General features: G+C 43.8%; 1 protein-coding gene across 1 annotated transcript; it reads right to left on the bottom strand.

Moving 5' to 3' along the window:
* Positions 1-22183, bottom strand: REEP5 (receptor accessory protein 5). Its single transcript, XM_082783021.1, has 5 exons — positions 21895-22183; positions 21476-21569; positions 7400-7538; positions 1829-1997; positions 1-786 (listed from the first exon to the last, which is right to left on the bottom strand). The coding sequence occupies exons 1-5, from the start codon at positions 22010-22012 to the stop codon at positions 737-739; spliced, it is 570 nt and encodes a 189-aa protein (XP_082639147.1). The 5' UTR covers positions 22013-22183; the 3' UTR covers positions 1-736.
* Between the last annotated feature and the right edge of the window lie 1360 nt (positions 22184-23543).

A 23543-nucleotide genomic window follows, 5' to 3' on the forward strand; every position in this document is an offset into this window, starting at 1 on the left:
TTTACAATTTTAGATGACAACTTTATTTAGAAAGAGAAGGCAAGAGAGTTGTACTGCAGTCATCTTGTGCAACTTAACGCATCATTTCTGTTAAATTACCTCACACTAATATAGGTCTCATCACTCGAATGAAGTTACTCTTTCTCATATTTAGTGTCTATCCATTTAAGAATATGCACATTGTACCAAACACAACAAAACATGCAGCAGTGAATAATCTCTATCATCAGGTGCCTCTAGAACAGGTGATTTCATCATTCACTACTTCACTAGTGAGAAATACATCAGCTCTGCCATCTCTCTCAATTATCCCCTGTATATTCAAGAAAATCTGTTCAGACTAATATTGTCCTTATACAATAACATCGTATTACCAGACACACCAAAGCCAGCATTAAGGGTAATTACATGCACGAAGAGACAACTAAAGTGCAAGAGCTGCTGGGAGATATACCTTTTTTTTATGTTACCGCAGAAGGTGATTACTGAAAGATTTTTTCTGCATGAAGATGAAGAAAATGTTTTCATTAAGCTTCAGATGCTGCCCACTGCATTGCTTTTAAATAAAAATGCTTAATCTCTATACAGACAACAGCAAAGTAGTAAGCGAACTTATAACACATTCCTTTAATATATCAAAATGTTTCCAAGGCAACATTATTAAAGTTATACCACAGTTCCCAGTAACATCAAGCTTCGTAAAGGAAGTGGTAGGGAAGCTTTATCCAGTTAAAGTTTAAGTACTCTTCTTCTCTTCACCCAGTAAGTTCACTGTTGCTTTCTTGGCTGTAGAAAAATAAACGTTAAAACTTAACAGTGGCCTACAGATTTAAGTAGCTTATTCGCTGTAAGTAGTAAGTGACAGAATAAGGACAGATGAAGAACATTATTTAAGATACCTGTTCAACAATAATGATTCAGAAAGGGTCATGCAGCAAAATTCCCAAGAGTAGTTGAGAAAGGCAGATCATTTAAATACTCATAAGAACACTTCTTAAGTTGGTAAAAAGAAATCAGACTGCATATATTATTTGGGGAAGAACAGATTTAAGGTGATTTGAGGTATCTTATAATTTTCCTCTCCAATGATATTTAAGTAAAGTTTTACTTCAGCTAATTAATAGATTCCCTTTTCTCATTCATGAAATTACCACTGAACATTTTGGAGTATACAGGCCCAGATTCGAATGGAAGGCAATAAAAGCACGCATTAAGTAACTCCAGGCTGTGATAAAATTAGGATGTTATTCAATCAAATACGAATCTAAGAAATTTCTTTAAGAGTTGTCTCAGAATCCTTTGATTTCCAAAGGAATTAAAATTACAAGATCTTATAGACAGAAAACCTCCACTCCAAACACTGCTGCTTGCTTGAGTCGAAGGGTTTGCTTTACTAGGCAAGTGTCAGTCCTATACTGCCAGGTACTGGGGATGATGGTATTTTAGGATATACAGAAACACACTGCAACGGTAACTAGATTTATGGAAAATACCTTGTGAGGATGTTCAGACCTGTCTCTAGAGAGAATTTTGATAGGATATGTATGTTGAGAAGACACACAAACTTCCACATTTGGAAAAAAAATGCAAGCTGCTTCTTGTGTTCATACAGTTTGTGCTTATTCTAGCATAACTGTACTCCCAGAAGGTAAAACTCACTGTAGTCTTCTTTTCTTGACAGTTTCATCCAATTTAACTTCTCCATTAAAATCTACATAATAATCTTGTTTCCCCCCCCCCCCAAACTGATTAATATTACCTTTAATACTAGAGCTGCAAAGGTAAATTCTTCCTACTCGGTGTGATCACTGAGTGGTCTTTTCCTCACCTTCTTTAGCAATGGTATCTGCAGTCTCTGCAGCCTTGTCTTTCAGATCTTTAACAACGTTGTCCAGCTGAGCTTCGTGCTTCAGGAAGAAAGGCCGGATGATTCGATGGTAGAGAAACTCTGCTCCATTAGACGGGCTGGGAGCCATGCACCACAACAGAAAGCCACACTAGAGGGAACAAGGACATCTGTGTCAGTGGAAGAGACGAGCAGCAGACAAGGAACAGTGCGCCCTCCTAACTTTGCCACAGGCTGAAGTGTATTTGAAATGGTACATAATGGCCTGCAGTTTTGTACGGTCACAGCCAAATAAGTACATGTATCATTACAGTTTTGCACAGGAAATCTTAATATTGGAGTAACTTCTGGCACACTGATAGGATAAAGGCAGCAGGCTGTAGCAGTAAAGCTCATCTGGTAAAAGGTATACCAAGACTGCACTATTTTTTCTTTTTTATAAGGTAGTAGTACACAAAGGCTGACCAGACAAAACATTAGTCTCTGGCTACATCTGAACTACAACGGCACAGACATGACTCAGGGTCTAGCCCCTTGGTCCCTCTGATCCAGCTAAAACACATCCCTACCCACTCTGCTTCCTCACCTTGGCCATGCAGCAGGGGAAAAAAGGGTCTGTGTGCATTCCAGTGGTAGAGTGGCTTGATGAGAAGCCACGAACAAGCTACACATTGCACACAGATAGGGTAATGCTTTGGGATTGCACAGTTTAGGTATAGCCTTTACACCACAGTTTGCTCTCTGGAAAACAGAAACCACCTCCACAGTGTGTGGGGTAGTATTTCTGCATCTTAAAAGGGGGACTGTAGAGACAGCTATTACGTATGTTACAAATACCTATCTTCACCACTGAAGCACCTTTATTTGGCCTCAGTTCCACTGTCATATGCATTAGAAAGATGGCTATGCAGAGCAAGATGAAAACATGTAGAGGACAGGAAGTGCCACTACTGAATCTGCTTGAGCACTGGGAGTATATATGGAATGATATTTCAGCAATAAAACTGCAACAAAAAAAAAGCAAATTTTCTCGGCAATAGAACAACTCTTTCCAGACACAAGGAGAACAATATTATTCAGTGTCAAAAGCCTCTCCAAAAAATAAAAACAGAACATCTTCTCACAGAAGACCACCTTTTCTTGAAAGACAAAACAAAACCACCCCAGCTTTGGCCAAAAATGGGCATTTAATTTAAAGTGATAATGCCGCTTTTCAATAATGTTGGCAAATAGGACTTATTTAAATATTTTTTATCTCAGAAGCTTTCTGGTTTTCACAGCAGTATCTCCAGCAGTCAAAGAGGCAGTGCACCGAGGTTTCAATGCATGCACTATGGCTTCTGAAAGTCATTTGAAAAATACAAGCCATTTCTTATTTATTCATGAGGTATGAGTACACTGCACAGCACAAAAGCATTTCCTATACATCAGTTCGATTACAGCATCCTTTCAGAGTACCACTGTGCCTACCTAGGCATTTCTGTCTCCTCTCCTTCCACTTATGCTTTTGATTTCCCACTGGAAAAATGCAAAGACCCAAATATTTGTTTTGGTATTACGTAAGAGCCTTGTAAATAACAATTTGGCCACCACAAAGTCACTGAAGTCATGAGGTGTTACTTTAAAGGAAAGATTCTGATTTAACAAAAAGAAAAAAAAAATAGAATCCTCTTTGAATGATGAAAACTACATAGTGATCTCCAGACAAGCCTTCCAAATATTTCAGGGTGTCTTCCCTCTGCCCTTCTTGGATAAGGGATGACTTCTGGTAGGTTCTGCTCTCCAGCTCTTTTGGCTCTGTCTTCAGTGCAATATACACCCCAAAAAAATGCATCAGTTGAAATAAACATCTTTAACCTATTGTTTCTGGAGAGACTGCAACTCCTTTTTCCTTTAAGGCACATTTTCCTTCTCCCAGCCCTGTAGAAAGCTAATGATGACATATTTGGTGTGGAAGAGGATTTCTTTCCAAAAAGGAACCCCGATTCCAGGGGATAACAACTGCAAACTTCTGCCAAGGCAGTTAGTTCACCATCCTTTTAGGCAAGCTCTAAGCTTTTATCTTTGAACTAAAAGATAAAGGCAGAAAGTGCTGCAATACTTATTTTCAAAAGCTTCTATTATTTGGAATGGAATAAAACAAAGAATAAATAGTAGCATCTTATATTGCACCTTTCAGTAAAAGCTGAGAGTTATTCTATTTCCTTTAAGGAATAACTGGCCAATTAACAACAGCTATTTTACTTGTCTCAGGAGACACAGATGTTACTTAGTTCTCCTTTATTTTAGGAAATCCCATGCCTCTAAGTCCAGCTTCCTTTGAAACAAAAGACACTGAAATTTCTGTTTTCTTGCCTAGCAATAAAATTAGTCATATTGATTTTTACAGCTTTGCCCCAGTCTAGTGATGAAAAAAGTATCTTACAGTTCTAGATTTATTCTCAAACACCAATGACTATTGAAAGGTATTGAAAAATGGTTTTATACCTTTCCAAGAGGGCACATACCAGAGTTGCAAATCTCAGCCTTTTCAAAGCTCGAGAATGTCAGACTGCTAACTTAGTTTACTTTTCCCTTGTCTCGTATGAGGCTGAAGTAACAAAAAATATTAAATACCCATAACATATTAAATAACCATAAAATGATTCATAAAAAAAGGTATACAAAGCATAGAGTGGTTAAAGCGTTAATTGGAAAAAAAAAATAATGGCTATATTCTTTGTGACTCTCCAGTCCAGCCATAGGAGGGAATGAGATTCATAACTGCCCAGAGTGCAAGGGTGAGAGGATGGGATCTCTGTCCTGAAGCACAGTCAGACTGCCACATGCGGCACATTACTACACTCACAGCGGAAACTCCTCCTGCTTCATTCCACTGAGTGCCTCGTAATACAGCCAATAACACAGCCTCAATGAAAACTCCTCCCATTTCATTTCACTGAGTGCTTCGTCGAAGCAGTTTTCATAATACAGCCAATGTGATGTGTCTGACCGAAAGAGGATGGTATTATTTCATCAGAGAATTGTTAGTAAAGCATGGAATCTCCTTCCTTCCCGTAATACTTTTAGGACAACCTCTACTACTTTCAGTGGCCATAGTATTTTAATATCAGAACAACAACAACAAAAATCTTTAAATAATTATCAGAAGTATCAAAAATCAGGTCACATACACATGAAACTGTGAGTTGCAAACATATCCTGTGTTTCAGGTAAAGAAGTTGATAAATAAAAAATAGGCATTACAAAAAAAAAAGGCAAAGCAACCACAGAACCAAAAGAACTCAAAAGTTTTCTGCTAGAGAACAAAAAGTATCTGGAAGTATTGTACCACATATCAAAAGAATTCTTGAACATGCCTTTCACCCACATATGAAAACTCCTAGTATGCTTGAAACGTCAGGGTCACTGGACTTAGGAAAGTATGGGAGCAACTATGATCAGAGTCTCAGCCCTGCCTGTTGAGGCACACAGGAATAACAAGCAGCTAAGACTGTTCAGAGCGAACACTACAAGCTCTATCAAAATAATATAAATATGCAAACTTGGCATATTTATAAAACAAAAGCAAGTTTGAAATCTGTATGTATGGCTTATTTGGGCTTCTGTTTCATAAGATCGTAAGAGACATAGACATCACAAACAGTACTACAAGAGGTTTTAGTTGCAGTAGACTGAAAATTAGAAGCTGCCAGAATCCTCCTTTTCCCCACATTGAATATTTTCCATCCTCCCACCCAGTTAGCAGTGCTTTCTGATTCTTAGCCAACACCTTCCGTCTGCCTTTGTATCACAAAAGTATCTCTCTCCTACCCACTGCTAACAGTAAATACTTGACTTGCATGTGCCTTTAGCAGTTATCATAGAAAGCTGTACATTTATTGCAATTGCTTCCTTCATTTCTGCTTGCTTCTGCTGAACTGAGATAAGTATCTTACGGTTTTTGCCACCACTACATGTAAATGTGGTATTTCTGATACAGGATTATCACAGCCATCTGTTTGTTTCTTATTTGCTAGGTCAGCCTGAATTGCAATTGAACGCTCTTCAGAAGGAGTGCTATGCAGGCATGCAGAAATCATTGCCATGTTTTTACCAGAAAAGAAGCTCTGAGAATACTCCCTATGAATTCAGAACTGGAGACAATAGGCAAAGTTATAATGCTGCTCAACTGTAAGGTGAAGATGGAGATGTGAAACAACTGTGTGAGCACAGATTCTCCCAGTGCCATAAGCAATCTTTTTGGATCCTGTTTTCAGGTCAGCTGAACTTGCATTTTCATTGCTATTTGGCTTGATCTTAATATATTAAAACGGTAAATCTTTCATGTATGTGTAGACCATAGTAAACTTCAAAATTAGCATACTCTTTAAAACTTAGCAAGCAAAAACATTAGGCTTAAAATAGTAAAAGAACTTGTAATTTTTGACTAAGGGGTAAAAAAGGGGGAAGAGAGAATTAACTCTGTGAGACAAGCCTAGTTTTTTGTTTGTTTTTTTTTAGGTTTGAAGCAGCAGTTCTAATGTGTCAGAGTGTTTGAGGGAGCTGGGGAACTAAACATCTAAATGACTGTATGATTGGTGTCAGCTGAAGATTCAAAAGGAAGAATGCAAAAGTAATGCATGTAACTGAACCACCTAAGCTCGTTCTGTCTTCAAAATGCAGCGTTTCCTGGAAAAACTATTTGGCAACATCAGACCTTACCATTAAAACTGTAAATGCCCCTACCACAATGGCTGACAATCAAATCCTTTCAAGTACTTTGCAAAGGCTAAGCCAGGCTAACAAAGGTAGGAAAAAGAAGCAAGAGAACACAGAAGTGATAATTCTGTAAGCTAAAGAAATCGCTGTCCAGCAAGCTTCTACCCAAAAGCATACATGTTAATTGACTCCCTCACAGAATAATTTAATATTTGGAAGTTGATTGACAGTACAGTCATACTGTATTTGACAAATGAAGCTTGGAACACATCAAACAAATAATTGTTGGTAGTCAAACCCCACTACTAAATACACGTTAGCAACAAGCTCTTCTGAAACTTTCCTGAAAGGAAGTGGAAAGTATCTTCTATGAAAAACGAAGATTGTATGATTGAATCTATTTCTTACGTTGTAATTTCCTTCTTTGCTCCCAATAGCACAGAAGATAATACTTCCTTTTGATGCCTTTGCAATTTAACTCTCCACTTCTACTAAAGCACTTAAAGCAGAAATGAAGCCACTCTGCAGATTTTACCAAGTGCTCTCATCTTGCCCAAACTTGCACCGCAGGCCAACTGTCTTTCCACTGAATATCTCCATAATCTCTTCTTTCCTAAAATATAGCAGATCTTTCCCTGTTACCCACCACAAGTTTCCCACTTGCCTTTTGAAAACATCAGCTGTAACCAGATCACTTTCACAGAGCAAGATTAGTGTAACCAGCATCTAAAAATAAGGTGTGACCCAGGCACGATTCCAGAGGAGTCTGTTGACATCTCTTCATTCTTGAAGACGTTAAAGCAGTTACATCAAAGGTCTCATTTTAAGAGAGGGAGGTGGGTAGTAAAATACCTTTAGCATGTAGTAGAAAGGGAACCAGGACAGGAAGATATCGGAAAAGAACTCTGCTATGCTGAAAACACCATACACGACCCAGTAAGTCAGCCACTGTGTGTCATCATCTTTGTTGGGACTTTCAATGGCCTTGATCCTGTAAGGGAAAAAAAAAAAAAAAGAGAGGTAAGTAAATCAGTAGCACTAGTGTCACCTGTAATGGTGAAGTTTTTACATCTCAGGTTTATTGCAACGTGTGAATTCTCATAATTTAATTTCTCTGTATCAGCTGCAGAACAGATTTAAATGTTATCCATCACATGGACAGCGTGCCCAAGATTTCTGGATAGGAAAGCTTTGTCCTAAACATGTGACTTCAGAAAGAAGCAGCACCTTCTACCACTGTGACTGCAAGAGAAACATGAACATCATCACCCAGCACCAGCAATGACACCAGCATCTGTAAGAGACCAGAACAAGGCAACCCTGCCCAGGATTTGGAAGTGAGTATCAAACACCTTTATTCATCGTGTACATGAGCTGGATTCCTTTCTGAAAAGGCAGATGGGAAGGTTTGCTCTATCTGCTAGCGAGCACTTGGTCTACAGCAGCCGAGCAGAGGCCGTATAAAGCAACCTCCCCCAAACGCAGGCAGCGAGGACGATGTGTCTGCACCCCCAGCTGCTTCGCTCTTTAAATCCACTCCTACAGGACTGGCATATCATGATGTAGGTTATGGCATTACGAACAGCGGAGAAACCTCAAGTGAAGTCTTGGGCTTTCTGCTTAATAATTAACTGGCTTTAAATCCCCAGTTGCTGGGGGCATGCAAGTTCAGACAGTTTTAAAAATAGGGGGTTGCAAGAAAGATGCACGCGTGTTTTCTTTAGTACGAGAAATGGAGACTGGGTCTTGCTCAGTTCTAGATTAGCACGATAAGAAGTTTTAGAAGGAAATGCTAGCCACCGTAAGCCTGATAATATGAACATTAAGAATATTAAAAAGCATTTGTACTCTCCACTCGTGCCACTGGATTAAAGTTTGTATATTTGGTTTTAAATCTCTTACAATTTGTTCCTTTAATATCAACTACACTGTTGCCAATGCAAGATCTGTGGGGTAAGTCAAAGGTGTAAAATTTTCTTTTAGACAGTAAGGAAGGTTGAGATTTCGGGAGGTTTACCAAACAGAAGGCACAAGGAGATGGCTATCCGTGAGCAGACTTCCTGGTTTGTGAATTGACGAGCCCTTCAGAGTGTGTCACTTCCTAGCTCTGCAAGTCAAAATAAAAAGCCAACCACGCGACATGCCTTATGTTTTAGCAGCAGCACTGATAAACCCACCACACACTGGGAGATTTGGTGCAGCTCCTGGATTGAATTACTTTCAGATGCAATAAGAGGATCTGACACTTAATGTATGCATCATCTGCACTAGTTTCAGCACCGCTGGCTGAGGGGCCACTGAGAAAACGCACTGCAGGTCAGGGAGAGAGCTCCTGGTGCGGGCTGCTGTCACGGCATGGAACTGCCTTCTGAAGGAGAGAAACAGCAAAATCAGCCAGCAGGGAAGTCAGCGCTGAACAAAGGGGTAAACGGGGGAGGGAAAGGAACATATGGCAGCTTCTCGTGGTTAAGGAAAACCTGCTGGGCATTAATTTTTCCAGTTACACTGGCAAGTTCTTCACTGCTGGCATACTGGGGGAGGCTTATCTTACCACAAAAAACATGCTAGCTTGGTATTTGCGAGAGAACACTTGGCAGTGAAACTGCTAACAGCCTTGCTGCTTTCCACTCATCGTCTGAAGCCGTCGACAGATTTAGGGGGAGGCTGTTCAACTTTTGTTAACATTATTAAAAATCATCCTAATGATCACAAAAATCAGTTTTCACTGAAAAACGTAGAGCCTCCAATTCAGTGGCAAAGGGCATTGGACACATCGCTGTGCCAATATGGCTCGCTTTCGTATCTGCTCTCCTCTAGAAATGGGTGCTGCTCCACTTGGACGTTCACCATCTGCTCCTGCAGTTGCTTAAGCTGATACCTTGCCTGGTCAAATCAGAGAATGCAAACTGACTGTCCCCAGCTGAACCCAAAAAAGATCCCAAATAACAGGCAAACAAGAGTTTCAGACTCACTAAGTTAAGGTGACGTGCGTTTTTCTCTACCTGCCAGGTAGTTGTTATTTCTAAAGTACTTCAGCTCTGTAGGGATGCTTATGAAACATTTGCATATGCTCATATCTACAACATATTCACTCATCCAAAAAGCCCAAGCAATGGCAGCCTTTGCTCCAAAGTATTGGTGATGTCACTCGTGAGTCCTGCTAGCACCTCAGAGGAAGCTCTGCTGATCTGGGAAGTCTCAGTTTAACTGTGAAGCTGCGAATCCTCAAAACCTGAAGAAGGATCTTGAAGAAATAAATGGGAATTGTTAGAATGATGAGGAACTACTCCTGAGAGCATCACAGAGAGACATTTCAAAACATGACCACCCCTCTCAAGGACATGACACTAAATTAATATAAGGAAGAAATGTATCTTAAGGCCTTCTGATGATAATGAATGCTGATGACAAAGAATGAGCCGTGACCACAATCAAGTCAGGCTCTCATTTGATCTTGAGAACTTACTTTCACTGGAGCTTACGTGCTACACATGGCACCCCACAGCTTTCCCAGTCTTCCTCCTGGTGGAAGGTGGTGGGAAGACACCCAAGGAATACGGATTCCTTTTACCAGTGACAGAGGAGCATCTGAACGGGACACTTTCTTGGTCAGACTGTCACGAGCAGCAGCACTGCAAGCTGTCATTCACTGGTGTGGTTTAACCAGCTGACATGCAACACTAAACCCACACACGGTGCTTTCTTGCACGCTGAAGAAAACAGCAGAGCAACACTCCCCTCAGGTCTGATGCCTGGTCCAGGTATCACGGGACAAGCTCACAGGGCTGACACCACACCACAGACGATGACAGCCAGCACCATTGGCTCAGAGGCAAGAACAAAAATTGCAGCTGTTAGGAGGACGCCAGCCTAATGCCATTTAGTAGGAGGGAAGAAAGGGAAGAATGGGAACAACAGAGCTGTCAGTGACTGACCAGTGTAACTGGAGTCGAGGAAAGGTGAATATGTGATGAGCACTCTGCTTTGTAATGGGAAATACGTCCCTCAGTGGAGAGTGCCAGTGCTAGTCCATACAATAATAACACGTGCCTGCCTAATAAAAGGACAACAGATAACCACATCCTCTGCTACTTACACACCATTTCAAAAGTAAGTCACAGAAAATATCTCTTACTCAAGAATATGCAAGTACAGTAGGTTATCTACAGTATCTGAGCTGATTTTTGTCCATTTATAACTCTGTTCAGCAGGAGAATTTCACCTTAATTGCACTGCACTTCAGTAATTTATTACCTATTATCCTGCTATAACGTTCCGCACAACTAACTTTAGGAGATACATTATAGGTGCTACTTCATGGCAAGGACATTTCGCTTTTCTTCATGTTAAATCATGACTCAGTGTGATACTCAAAATTCAACCTCCATCAGTAAGTGGAAAGATACAGACCACACGATGCTGGCAGTACAGCCAGCTTTAGGACAGCCTCCTTGCAATTTGTACACTGCAGGAACAAGTCAGTTTCAGCAGCATGTATCATTAAGGTCTCATAATGAAGGAGGAAGCACCCAAAGCCCATGCTTTCAAATTTACAAATAAATAAATAGAAAATAAAGAAGGTAGTTTGATATCTTTTTCGTCTAATAACAATATGAGTAAATTTCACGTTAGTTATGTGGAGCAATCACACTTCACAAAGGAATTTATTTGGTGCTTATACTCTAATTGCAGAGGACTTTAATCATAGCCCCAAATAACTACTTACAGAAGTTACACGTGCAGGAGGAAGCAGCAGTCACGGAGAACAGCTTCCAGCAGCCTGGCTGGTAAACATCACAGCCCAGTTATTTTAAACACAGGTATCTCTGCAGCACTGCGTATGACCTGCCCTGAGCCAGCACTGCAACCTGTGCAGACACATGGGGAGAGCACTGACAGCGTCCTTTTTATCCACCCCTGTTCTCTGATAACCCGTCCAGCTGCTGACGCCAACGGGGAAGAGCCGAGGCTGCCGTGCTCTCCAGCAGCCCAGGGTTCACAGCGGCTGGGCAGCTGCAGTCTCAGGACCACGGGTCCCAAATTTTGACTGCTTCTGTCGTACAATCAGTCCAACCGGACCACGTCTAGCATTAATTGGATTAAGCCTAACATTAGTAATTTGCCAAGTTGAGTTATTTCACTTAAAGCATCTGTCTCATCTTGAAAAAATACCAACTCTTTTCCAGGAAGAGGTTGTTACTCACCCCTGAATTAGCTCTGGCGTAATAAATCATTGTTAATGATGAGTTAATTCACACATACAGTATTCACAGAATAAGCCTATTATAATCTTACAAGGATATATATATATTTTTTTTTCTTTTTTGAGCCGAGTCCAGCTAGTAAATGTGGAAGCCAGAAATTAAGAGAAAGAAATGCTGAAATGCCAAAATTTATTACCTAGTGTCACTCAAAACTCTGCAGTTTACAAGGTATACCCGATGACTCTTGTACAAATAAAGTTACAAGTTTAAGACAAAAGGCAGGCTCCAGTCTAAGACATCTTTAGTGCACAGTAAACCACGTATCCCTCAACACATGTATTTCACAACCACACTGCATTGCTTAAACTAAACCCAGTCCTGCTGTAGTTATGGAGGAGATAAGCCATTCTGTGCATCCTCCCCTCAGTTTTCTAATCAGAGCTATACTGAATGAGTAGGCTGGCACATCTACGACTCTCTTGCTAAGGTTAACTTTTCCTTTTTTTTTTTTTAAACTTCAGAAAAAAAAAGAAATTCTCTATATTTCTAAAGTTCATACTTGTCAGGCTGTCTCGGCTCCTTACAGCAGTTTGCTGAGCTTCATAACCAATTTACTTCTAGCTATCTAGACACCTCTGTGGGATCAACACTCTTCCTTAAGCCCTGTGCCTCCCTGCCATCCTCATTTCAGACCCCCCTTGCCAGGCTACCCCTGAAACTTCTGGCATCACTGCAGTGAAGCCTGTGCCTGTGTGTTTGTATTTGCTTTACCATTTTGTCTTCTCCATTTTCATCCATCAGCTAAAAGCCTTCTGTCTTTCCATGCTTCTTCCTCCAGACTATACTAGTAGCGTAATGCTTTTGCAGATACTGGAAACACATCCCTGCCAAATACCCTGCAGCAGTTGTGTAAGTGCAGGTCTACCACTGCCCCTCTCCTAATGTTGTATATTCAGAAGATGGCAGCAGACAAACTCGTGAAGTATAGGAAGGGTATTTGTTGTCACAGGTGAAGAGAGTACCACAGCTTATGTTAAATAAGCACAAAGCTAGGTTCCTAAAAAAAAAAAAAAAAAAAAAAAAAAAGGCAGCAGTTCTGTCATTTCATCACTGTTTATTCCTGTCCCGCTCTCCTCTGGAGCGGGTATTTGTAGGGCCCTGTGATGGATCTGTTCCCCACTTCTGAGTCGGGCTAAAGCCAGCTCCCCACACACGCTCCCACACCGCAGGCTCTTTTTGGCTGGGATTAACGTGGATCAGTGCCTCAGTCCAGGCTGTCACACCATCATGCTGCTGCTCCTGCTGCCCTGCAGGCCAGGTGAGGGCCTCCAGCAGCATCCCCGGCTCTGCTCCCCTAGAAGATGTCCACCTACCCTCTCTACCAGAAGGATTTGCTCCACTGCCAGCCTTAACGCAGGTGAGGGACGTCGCTGCAGGCTTTAGCAGAGCTCGCCTGCACTTGAATCCTCAGAATAAGCTTTACCAGCTTTACTGCTGGCTGTGCTTGTAGGCGTGAGCAGCTACACCAGTGTCTCCTGAACCTAAAAGGCCCTGTTTCAGTAACCTCCAGTTTCACTTTGTGAAACGTGTTCATTTGATTCGTGTCCATATTGAACAATGCTAGGGCTGCATGATATGATGAAATGCGACTTTCTGTCTTACATACCCTTGTATAACCACAAGTCTAAGGAAGACAGAGTGGTTAATGTATCTTGTATTCTTGTATACACATGTATAATGTATTCCTTGTATCCTGCAAAGGAATGGTCCAGCAATTCCTGTCCACAGGGGATAAGAGAACAAAGGGGTTTCAGAATAACTGCTAACTATTATGACGATTGCACAGGACACTGTGCAAGTCTCTGATATCTGGCCAAGAGATTAAGGGGAAGGGGAAAGCTGAAGGACGACTAAAAGACAAAGCTTGCAGGGGACACTGCACAAGTCTCTGACATCCAGCCAAGATGGACAAAGACGAAAGACAAGGAAAAAAGCCTGGGAGGAAGACTACGAGCCTTCAGCATGAGAGACCCCCAGAGGGACCACTAGAGACTGATACGCATGCACCAGCAGGAGGGTTCGGATTCAGGGAACTAATTATAATAACCCTGCCTTTTCTAGAAGTTGTAATGAATATGTATTAGCATAATAATGAATATGCAGGAGCCTAGGAGCACAAAAAACAGCCGCCTGATATAACTTGAGTGCATCTTGGTGGAGCAGAGCCTCCCAGCGCACCCAGCGCTGTTTGCTTACCTCTATTCGCTTAATAAATTGTAAACTTTGATTGTAATCCTATTTGGGACTTAGTCATTTATTACACTTTTTATTACAGGAGTCTTCCAAGTTGTCTTTCCTCAAGGTTATGACAAGGAAGACAAAAACTGCATGTCCATGGAGCTTACAAAAAAGCCAAATCCTACCTGCAAAATGCAGACATGCTGCATCCCCACCAGAAGATACCACTCGCTGGCAATCTGCAACGCTGCTGGCACCCTCTGTACTTGTGACAGGCAATTTTGTTTAAGGAAAAACATGTTTCATATTCTTTGATTGTCTCTCCAGAGCTGCTACTTTTTAGGGTATAGGCACAGAGATCAAAGAGTTGTTGTTACCCTGAGGAGAAGTCGTCGTCCTCTGCTATATGCTTAAAACAATATAGAAAGAATAAAAATTACATTTCCTTGTCAACATGAAGTGCACTGTGGAGGCTGTATTTTAAGCATAATTTTGTTACAGCTCTAAGACTGCCTTTCAGTTCTGTTTACCATGATATTGGCAAATGAATTACAGGGTGCCCTTAAATTACATAAATGTGCAATTAAGCACAAAATGGTGCAACATTTTCAGACTTGATGTTTAAAGCAATTACAGTCTTGGATGGAAAAATCTTGCTGTTGTAAGGTGATCACTGTGCAAGTACTTTTTAAATTAGAAAGCAAGTTACATAGATCCTATGGTTTTAATTACTGAGAGTAATTTAAAAAATTGATTCATCAGGGAGTAGGAAAGGGATTTGAGTTTCAGACTTAGAGGAATTGCTTCTGGGTTCAGGTCTCTGCAAATCCTCAATTCCTTTCTGAGTACAGTGCCAGCTACTAAACTGTGTATAACATTTTGCCATTTCTTTTTCAAAATTTTTGAGTTTTAACTAATGATCACAGATCCTCACATGCAAGACTGCATTTCTCTTCCTAGGAGCTGAAGACAGCTTCATTAACCTCGTCCAAAAATTGCATATTTTGCTCACTGTGTACCCAGTGGCAAGTAGGCTGCCGTCCTTTCAGGATGGCACGGTGTGATGAACTCTCCTCCAGCAGTCTCACAGCTGTGGTGAAAGCCTTTTACAGCATAACTAGAACATGTGACTGCAACAACACGGGGCAAACAAGAACAGCAACCAACAATAATCCACATTTTTTTATCTTTTTGACTCCACCTTCTTCGACGCTTAGGATCAGCAATGTTACACATCGAATTTCAGAAGCACTGTGACTCAGCAGGAGAAAGCATAGTTTAGGAAAGTATTTCAGCAAACACCAGTGGTGTAATCCTAACTATCCCACTAACAACACTATCCTTAACACCAGCAAAGTTGCTAGAGATTACTGCAGTTAAGGGAGAACAGTGCATGCAATAGTGTATTTCTAGACTAAGAAAATGGTAAAATGCCTTCATTTATGAATGAACACATCAGCTTTTCCTTAAAACAGTGTCTGTATCAGTTATAAACCAGTAGCCTTCCAAGGAGTTTAATCTGGATTGCAGACCCACCTGTAGAACAAAGGTCTTTAGCTTTTTAACCTAAATTTAAAATGTGGGAGATAAATTCTAATGTATCTACATTCGTTGTAATGTTAAGAGTCACTCCTGCATCAAACAACTTGCTGTCTCTAGAAACAAAAGCACGCCATTTCCCTACTTAACAGATGCACAGCTTTTGTTTTAAACACAGCACTCTAAAATCTGTAAGACAAAAAAAAACAAACATGTTTCAGATGAACTGACTTATGCAAAACATACGCAAAAAGTATATATAGCTTTTAAAGTTTGAAACTCCATGGCAAGAGTGTCATCTGAGAAAGTGGACAGTATAAGCATAGACAGATTTGGAAACTTTCTGCTTAACTTTACTCTGAACATTGCAGATCTCATGAGATACATCAGCTCTCTCAGAACAGTTTTATAAAACAACAGCACAGCATTGCTTGTGAATGTAAATATACCATGCAGAATTTTCCATGAAGTAAAAAAGTAAGCATTCCTCTCAAAATTTGTTATGAGAAAGCAAATTTACTGTCCTAGCTCTCAGGAAACACATGATTTCACATTTTTTAACCGTCTTTGACCAAAAAAAGCACCATTCCTATTTCAGTGACGTGGAACATGCAAAGAAACCAGGAGACAGGCTCAGGTTCACAATGATACTTACAAGACTTGAATTGCATGTTTACACCTCTTTGTAATCAGAATAGATTGTTTCCTGTTTCTAAAATGCCATAATAAGCACTTAAATAGTAAAAACAGATAAACTGAAGTAACAGCACAAAATTAGCCAGAGCAGGAGGAGGGATGATTGTACTATATTGCTCTTCTCCCCTGAAGACACCCGTAATAAGTTCAGACATTTTACTGCCCGGAGCTATTTTCATCTTAGCCACGTTTAAACCAAACATGACAGCACTTCTGAAATTTCAGTAAATCCTTTGCACGCGTTTCTGAGTCATAAGGGGCTCCCTTCCTGCTTGCACTCTCTAATTTTTCTGAGGCAGCTAACCGCCGTGGGCTATGGGTGGAGCTATGTTTGAACAGGCTAGATCTGGAAAGTTTAGAAAAGCAGCGAGACATTGGCAACATTACTGAAGTACTTGCAGGACTCACTCCTTCCATCTCCTAGTCTGAGTATCGCCTTGTGCAGCTAAAGCTCACTGGACGCGTAAGAGGTTTTTGGTATCACCTGCGGAGAATGTTCAAATGCTGGCCTACTGCAAACAACAGTCTGCAAATGAGTAGTAGATTTCAACTTAAAAACAATTACTCTTTTTAATCACAGAGCACCGCACAGGATTTGAGGGAAAAACGCCAGGGTTTTATGACTAACTGTAACCCAGATTGTCTGATGTTCTGGGCGATAGCCAGATAAGCTCTCCTTGGAAAACTACTGCTTATTTTTGCCTACATTAAGAGCCCTGTGGGTGATGACATGGCATAGAAGACGGGGATTTGGGGAATCATGGAGCCATGGCATGGTTTGGGCTGGAAGGGACCTTCAAGAACAAACAAGTTCCAACCCCCCTGGCATGAGCAGGACACCTCCCACCACACCAGGTTGCTCAAAGAAGAGCCAAGAAGATTGTGTGTGACAGATGATTGTGCATGGCTCCTCTGTGCACAAACACAGCACAGACTTGCACAAAGCCAAGCCAAAGGTGAACATTAAAGGGGGGGAAGGAGAAGGGAAGCAGCTGTGCCTACCTGAAACCACCTTGTGCCTTGGCCAGTGCTGGCAGCACACCCCACCAGCCCGGTCTCACTGGTGGCTGCAGCCCTCAGGTACCACACCAGCAAGATTCACATCTGCTGCACAGCACACACGGCCACAGGGCAAAGAGAATGGTACTAAGGAAAGAAAATAAACTACAGAACTACACAAGGCATGGTGGGCAGCTATGAAACTGCCAAGGCTTTGCCTGTGAGCAGACTGAACTCCCGAGTGGAGCATCTCTGGACTGTTTTGTTTTTTTTTTTTTTCCAGATACACTTTCTTTCAGGCAAGCAAAGAGATGATCAGTAACTACTGTGACCAAGGTAACCCAAAACTAAAATCCTAACAGAGGATAACTGGAACATGCCTAGCAAGTCTCTCATCAGTAGTAGCCTGTTGGCTGTTTTAAGCAACTGTAAGAACAGGAGGTAATCTGTCTTGCAGAACACACACATCCCACCACTTAATGCTACCACCAGTCTTTCTACTGGTTACTTAAGTTATTTCTCATCTTAAACTATTCAATCACATCACAAAAACGACACACTGATCTACATCACAACCAAAGACAGTAAGTTAGCTGGGGAAAGGCAGTCTCTTTTTTCTCCTTCAGTACTCTTCTGAGCTGATTCACATGTGGACCCATTGCTGACATGCTTGTGTGTACATCAAATTAATTCCCTCTGTTACATGTTCTGTTGATGGCTGTGTTCCCTGACCTCTTCCAGGAGGCACAGCTTTAACAGCTGTACAGTTTACGTGGCAAGGTTTTGGTAGCATGGGGGCTGCAGGGGAGGCCTCTGTGTCCAAAAGGGACCTGCTGCTGGCCAGAGCTGAGCCAGGGAGTGACACTGCATGGGCCTCTGGGAGATCAGATTTAAGGAAGGGACAAAATACTGCTGCTCAAAAGCAGCTAGGAAGAGCAAGTGAGGAGTGGGAGGCAGTCCTGCAGCCCCCCAGGTGAGTGCAGCAGGAGGGTAGGAGGTGCTGCAGGCAGGCAGCAGCAGTTCCCCTGCGGGCTGTGCATGGAGAGGCCCCTGGTGGAGCAGGCTGTCCCCCTGCAGCCCATGGGTCCCACATGGAGCAGATCTCCACGCTGCAGCCCCCCCATGGGTGGAGGAGCCCCCGGTGGAGCAGGTGGATGTGGCCTGGAGGAGGCTGCGGCCCATGGAGAGCCCCTGCAGGAGCAGGCCCCGGGCCGGAGCTGCAGCCCGTGGAGAGGAGCCCACGCAGGAGCAGAGGGTCTGGGGGGAGCTGCCGCCCACCCGTGGGGGACCCGTGCTGGAGCAGTTTGCTCCTGGGGGATGGATGGATGGACCCCGTGGGACGGAGCCATGTGGGAGCAGTGCTTGAGGAGCTGCTGCCTGTGGGCAGCCCCCTCAGGCGGGACCCCATGGGGAGCAGGGGCAGAGCATGAGGAAGGAGCAGCACAAAGCACTGTGGATGACCACAACACCCATTCCCTGTGCTGCTCAGGGGTGCAGGATGAGGTAGCAGAGTCAGGAGTGAAGTTGAACCTGCACAGAAAGTGGCGTTGAGGGAAGGTGTTTTATTTTTTTTTTTTATTTCTCACTATTCCTACTTTGTTAGTGATAACCAATAAATTAATCTTCCTCAAGTCAAGCTTGTTTTGTCTACTCACCAATTACACTAATTACTATCATGATCTCCTTGCCCTCAGCTCAACCCTTGAGTGTTTCCATTGTATTTTTTCCTGTCTTTCAGAGGAAGGTGGGTGAGAGAGCAGTGTAGTTGTACACACCTGGTGACCAGCCAGGGTTAACCCACCACAGCACATTTGAAGGTGTTTTCAACCAATGAAAAAAGCTAGAAACTGTTTTCTACCCAATGCTAGGAAGCAACTCTCACTTGTACTGACACTTCATATAGTGGGCTCTTCAGCTGTCTTTTCAAAGAGGAACAGACTGAAGAGAAGTGAGGAATAAAGACACCACACTGGCTGGAGCTCCTTGTGTTTTAGGACCACAAGCAGAGGGAACAAGACTCAGCAGCACCCTAACTACAGTACAGGATCAAAGCTGTGGAAAGGAAACTGGAATCACTCTGTTAACTCAGCTGTATCTTCCCATGGCTTATCCCTACATTAGGGTATCTACCCTAAGGTAAATACAGAGCGTGGCATGGTAGTGCCAGGACAAAAAGAAACCCATGCAGTGGAAGACAGGTGATGTCTTCCAGGTAAAACCAAACAGGCTTTAGGTTTGGTTAGGCAGCCCATGCATGGCAGCAGACTGAAAGCCATCTCAGGAGAAAGCACACATATCCTGGCCTGTTGCTCCCAGGCTGATCCCATAACCACGTACAGACTAGCAAGGGCTACTATGCCCATCCTGAGTTCACACACTTTCCCCAAAAAAGGGGAAATGGAACAGGACCATGAAAATGCATGCTAGCATATTCCCTCCCACATCTCCTCTGCACTTGTGCTGGGCTGCTGGCTCTGTGGGCAGAACACTGTTCGTCAGAGAATGCAAAGCATCATCTCCGCACTTGGGAAGGGAGATAAGGGCAGCCAATGTGTCAGCAGACTACTTCACAGGCTAACACCTCTCTGCAGGATGCCACTAAAAAGTGTATGCCCCTGGCATGCATGCTATATAAATGAGATTATCACCTGAGATTATAGTTTTACCCTAAAAAAAATGTTTCCACATTAAAAAGATATACAAAGGGAAAGCATTAAATCAGCATGATTCAGAAAAGCCAGAATTGGCACTGTATAAATGTGCGTGATATTCATGCTTTTTTTCATTTGTTTGCATATGTTAGTTAAGACTTGTAATCAAGAACAATGGCCAATGCACCCATTACAAAAACAGACCAAAAAAAATTCACAGTATTAATATTGATGGGGTACATTTTCAAGCCAGGGTACACTTAAAACTACCTGCACACAGAAGGGTAGACACTCTACAAAAAGATAAAGTAATTTTTCCAGATTTGGACAAAAAAAGAGACAAACATGAGAAGAAAGAAAACCCATACTATTTGTATTTGATTTGCTACTGTCTTGCCTCCACAACTTTAAGAGCTCTACAGTCTGTTTATTCATCCCAATTGAATATAGGCAGATTTAAAATCTGATCTCAAACAAGCGTAAAACTTTAAGTAGCCTTTCACAATCATAAATTATAAAAATTTAATAGTGGCCTAACTCAGGCAGAAAATAGTACATAAATGTATTTCCTATTCAACTATTTAAAGGTTCTACAGTATTTAAACATTTCTACTTTCAGATTTTAATTTAAAAAATTCAATTATAAATTGCCTTATATAAAACAAACCCTAAGTTTCCCCCAAGTTGTTCTTGACCTATTATCTCCTAAATTAGTGCACACCAGTAACACTATTTAGAAAAGCACTGCTTAGCTTCAAGCATCGTAACCATAAGGCATTTCAAAAGTCGTTTTTAATCTTGTATGAGTCTAAAACTGAGTTGATTTCCCCCACTCGGGAAACAAGAGAAAGGGCAAGCAAAGCAACATATTTTTAATTGCCCAGAAGCTAATTGCCAGATAACACATTTTTAAAAGCCGCTGACTGTATGTAAGTGGTTATATAAGAGCCAAGCGCTGCATTTCAGCAACGTAACATTAAAGCTGGGAAGGACTTCCATTTTATGAACACTGCATGCTACACAGAAGGTTTTATTTAGTAAACCCCAAAAAGTGTTTTGCAACCTACTGACGTCTTACCTAGTGGGAAGGCCATTTTGTTCTAGTAATTTGACAGTATACTGCCAATAAAAGGATACCAGCTACTTTTATAAACAGAACACCCACGGGGGCTTTCCTAAACTGTCCTCTGAAAGGCAAAATATTTTTTAAGACTTTAACTCTCAAGAGGAGCCCCAAAGCCTTCCTCTCCCCCTCCTCCTCCGCCAGGCTGTCCTGCGGCAAGCATCGCTCCTTAATGCGCCTGCCTCCGTGCAGGGGGCTTTGCATTAAACACGTGCTGGCACCGCACCTGGGAGCCCTCTGGGCTAAAAGCAGCAGCGTGAGAAGCCGAGGAGGACACGTACCACACTGTGGGCATCGCTTTCAAGCTGCTCAGCACCTGCCAGCCCATGACACAGCACCTGCCGGGCAGACAGCGAGCAGCCAGGTTTTGGGGCACGGTCCTCGAGGACCGCCGGGGCTGGCACCCTGCCACCAGGTCCCTCCCCGGGGTAACGGGGACAGCCATCCCCGCGCACCCCGTGCACCCTACAGCACTCACGAGACGTATGCGGGGTATCCGAAGCCGATGATGTTGCAGAGCAGCGAGGCGCCGTAGCCGATCACCAGGTACACGGCCACCGCCCCGAGGAGAGCTGCGGGGAGAACAGAGGGGGGGGAAAAAGCGGAGAGGGAATTAGGAGAAGGCAACGGCACGGGCAGAGGGGGCAGCCCGAGCCGGGCGGGGGCTCACCTGCGGCGCTGAAGGGGTACACGGAGAAGGGGTAGACGGAGAAGGGGTGCATGGCGCTGCCGAGGGGCCAGCCGCTGCCCCGCCGGCTGCCCGAGGGGGCGGCCCGGGGGAAGAGGCGGAGGAGCGGGGCAGGGCGCGGCTGCAGCCGCTGCCAAGCCGCCCCCCTCCCGCTGCCGGCCGGTCCCCCCATGCCCCTCTCTCCCCCTAAACGCGGTGCCCGAGCTCACCGATGGCGATGTAGCTGCGGTCGACGCCGGTCTTGCTCTCGATGCGCTCGAGGGCGGCGGTCATGCAGTTCTTCTCGTGCAGGAAGCGGTCGAAGCGCTGCCGCATGGCCGCCGTCATGGTGGCGGTGCCGGGGGCGCCCGCTCCTCAGCCCGACACAGCCGCGGGCGTGTGGCCGGCTCGGCGTCTGGCACCGCCCGCACGCGGCCGCGACGGGGCCAGGAGGAGGAGGAGGAGGAGGAGTAAAAGAAGAAGGAGGAGGAGGAGGTGGAGGAAGGAGGAGGAGGCACCGCCACCAGCACGGGCGCCACGCCACCGCCCCTCCCTGCCCCCCCCGCGGGGAGGCGGGGCGCCATCTTACACCGCCCCCCCCCCTCAGGGCCCCCCGGGTCGCAAAATGGAGGCCGGGGGTGCCCCCAGACCCCGCTGCCGGCCCCGAGGCGGGGTGCTCGGTGCTTTACGCTAGTTACAGCGGTGCTGTGAATCCCCTGCGAAATAAAAAATAATAACTCCTGGGAGCACCAGGGCCCGCACCGTGGTTGCCCTGCGTGGCTGGTACCGGTCACGGAAAGTGGTGTGAGGAAATCTGGCCAAAAGGTTAAAAGCCGTGGTGTGCGTTGCGAGTGACCGCAGGTGTGTAGGGGCGAATAAAAGCCACTAGACCTCCCGGTGGGACCCGAAATGATGTTGGAGGGCTGAAAAAATGTGGTTCCACTGCTCCCCAAAAGCTGCGTGGATGTCCGTGGCTCAGGGCTGTAACAGTACCCAAGGCTTTATGGTGTGCGTAACCTTACCAACTAAATATAATTTATTGGGTATGACACCGTCTCGGAAACTTCCTCAGCGTGCTGACTCTTCCCAGCAGCCCCTCTGCATCTGACTCAGCATTACAGCCAGTAACACACACTCCTCATGCCTCCGAATCTGCGCTACACGTAGGCATGCTGGAACACTAATTTGCCTTATTATTATTTTCCTTTTCTCCTACCTTCACCTGAGAAAAAATCAATGTAAATTGCACATTATCCTTTTATGCTGTCTTTGTTCTGGGGAAATGCTTCTGGCGCGGAACTAAAAACAGTTTTTTCTTACTGTTGAAATAGATTTTCTTCAGGCAGCTGTCATTAAAGGCGGGAATGAGGAGAAGCAGCGAATAATCGTGGGATCACAGAATGGTTAAAGTTGGCAGGGACATCCAGAGGTCATCTGGTCCAGCCGCCTGCTCAAGCAGGGACACTTAGACTATTGCCCACGACCATGTCCAAGGGGCTTTTGAAGAACTCCAAGGAGGGAGACTCTGCAACCTGTGCCAATGCTCCAACACCCATATGCCACAAAAGTGTTTCCTGATGTGCACAGGGAGCCTCCTGTGCTCCAGTTTGTACCTAGTGCCTCTTGTCCTGGCACTGGGCACCACCAAAATGAACCTGCATCCATCGTCCTTGAACTCCTTTCAGGTATTTATACACAGTTATGAGATCCCCCCTGAGCCTCCTCTTCTCCAGGCTGAACAGTCCCAGCTCTCTCAGCCTCTCTTCATAGGAGAGGTGCTTCTGTCCCATCATCATCTTGGTAGCCATCCATCAGACTCTCAACAGCATGTTCAAGTCTCTCTCGTACTTGCGGCCTCACCAGTGCTCAATGCAGTGGA

This window comes from Aythya marila (assembly GCF_965140915.1).
Source record: "Aythya marila genome assembly, chromosome: Z".
In the NCBI taxonomy this organism is placed as follows: domain Eukaryota; kingdom Metazoa; phylum Chordata; class Aves; order Anseriformes; family Anatidae; genus Aythya; species Aythya marila.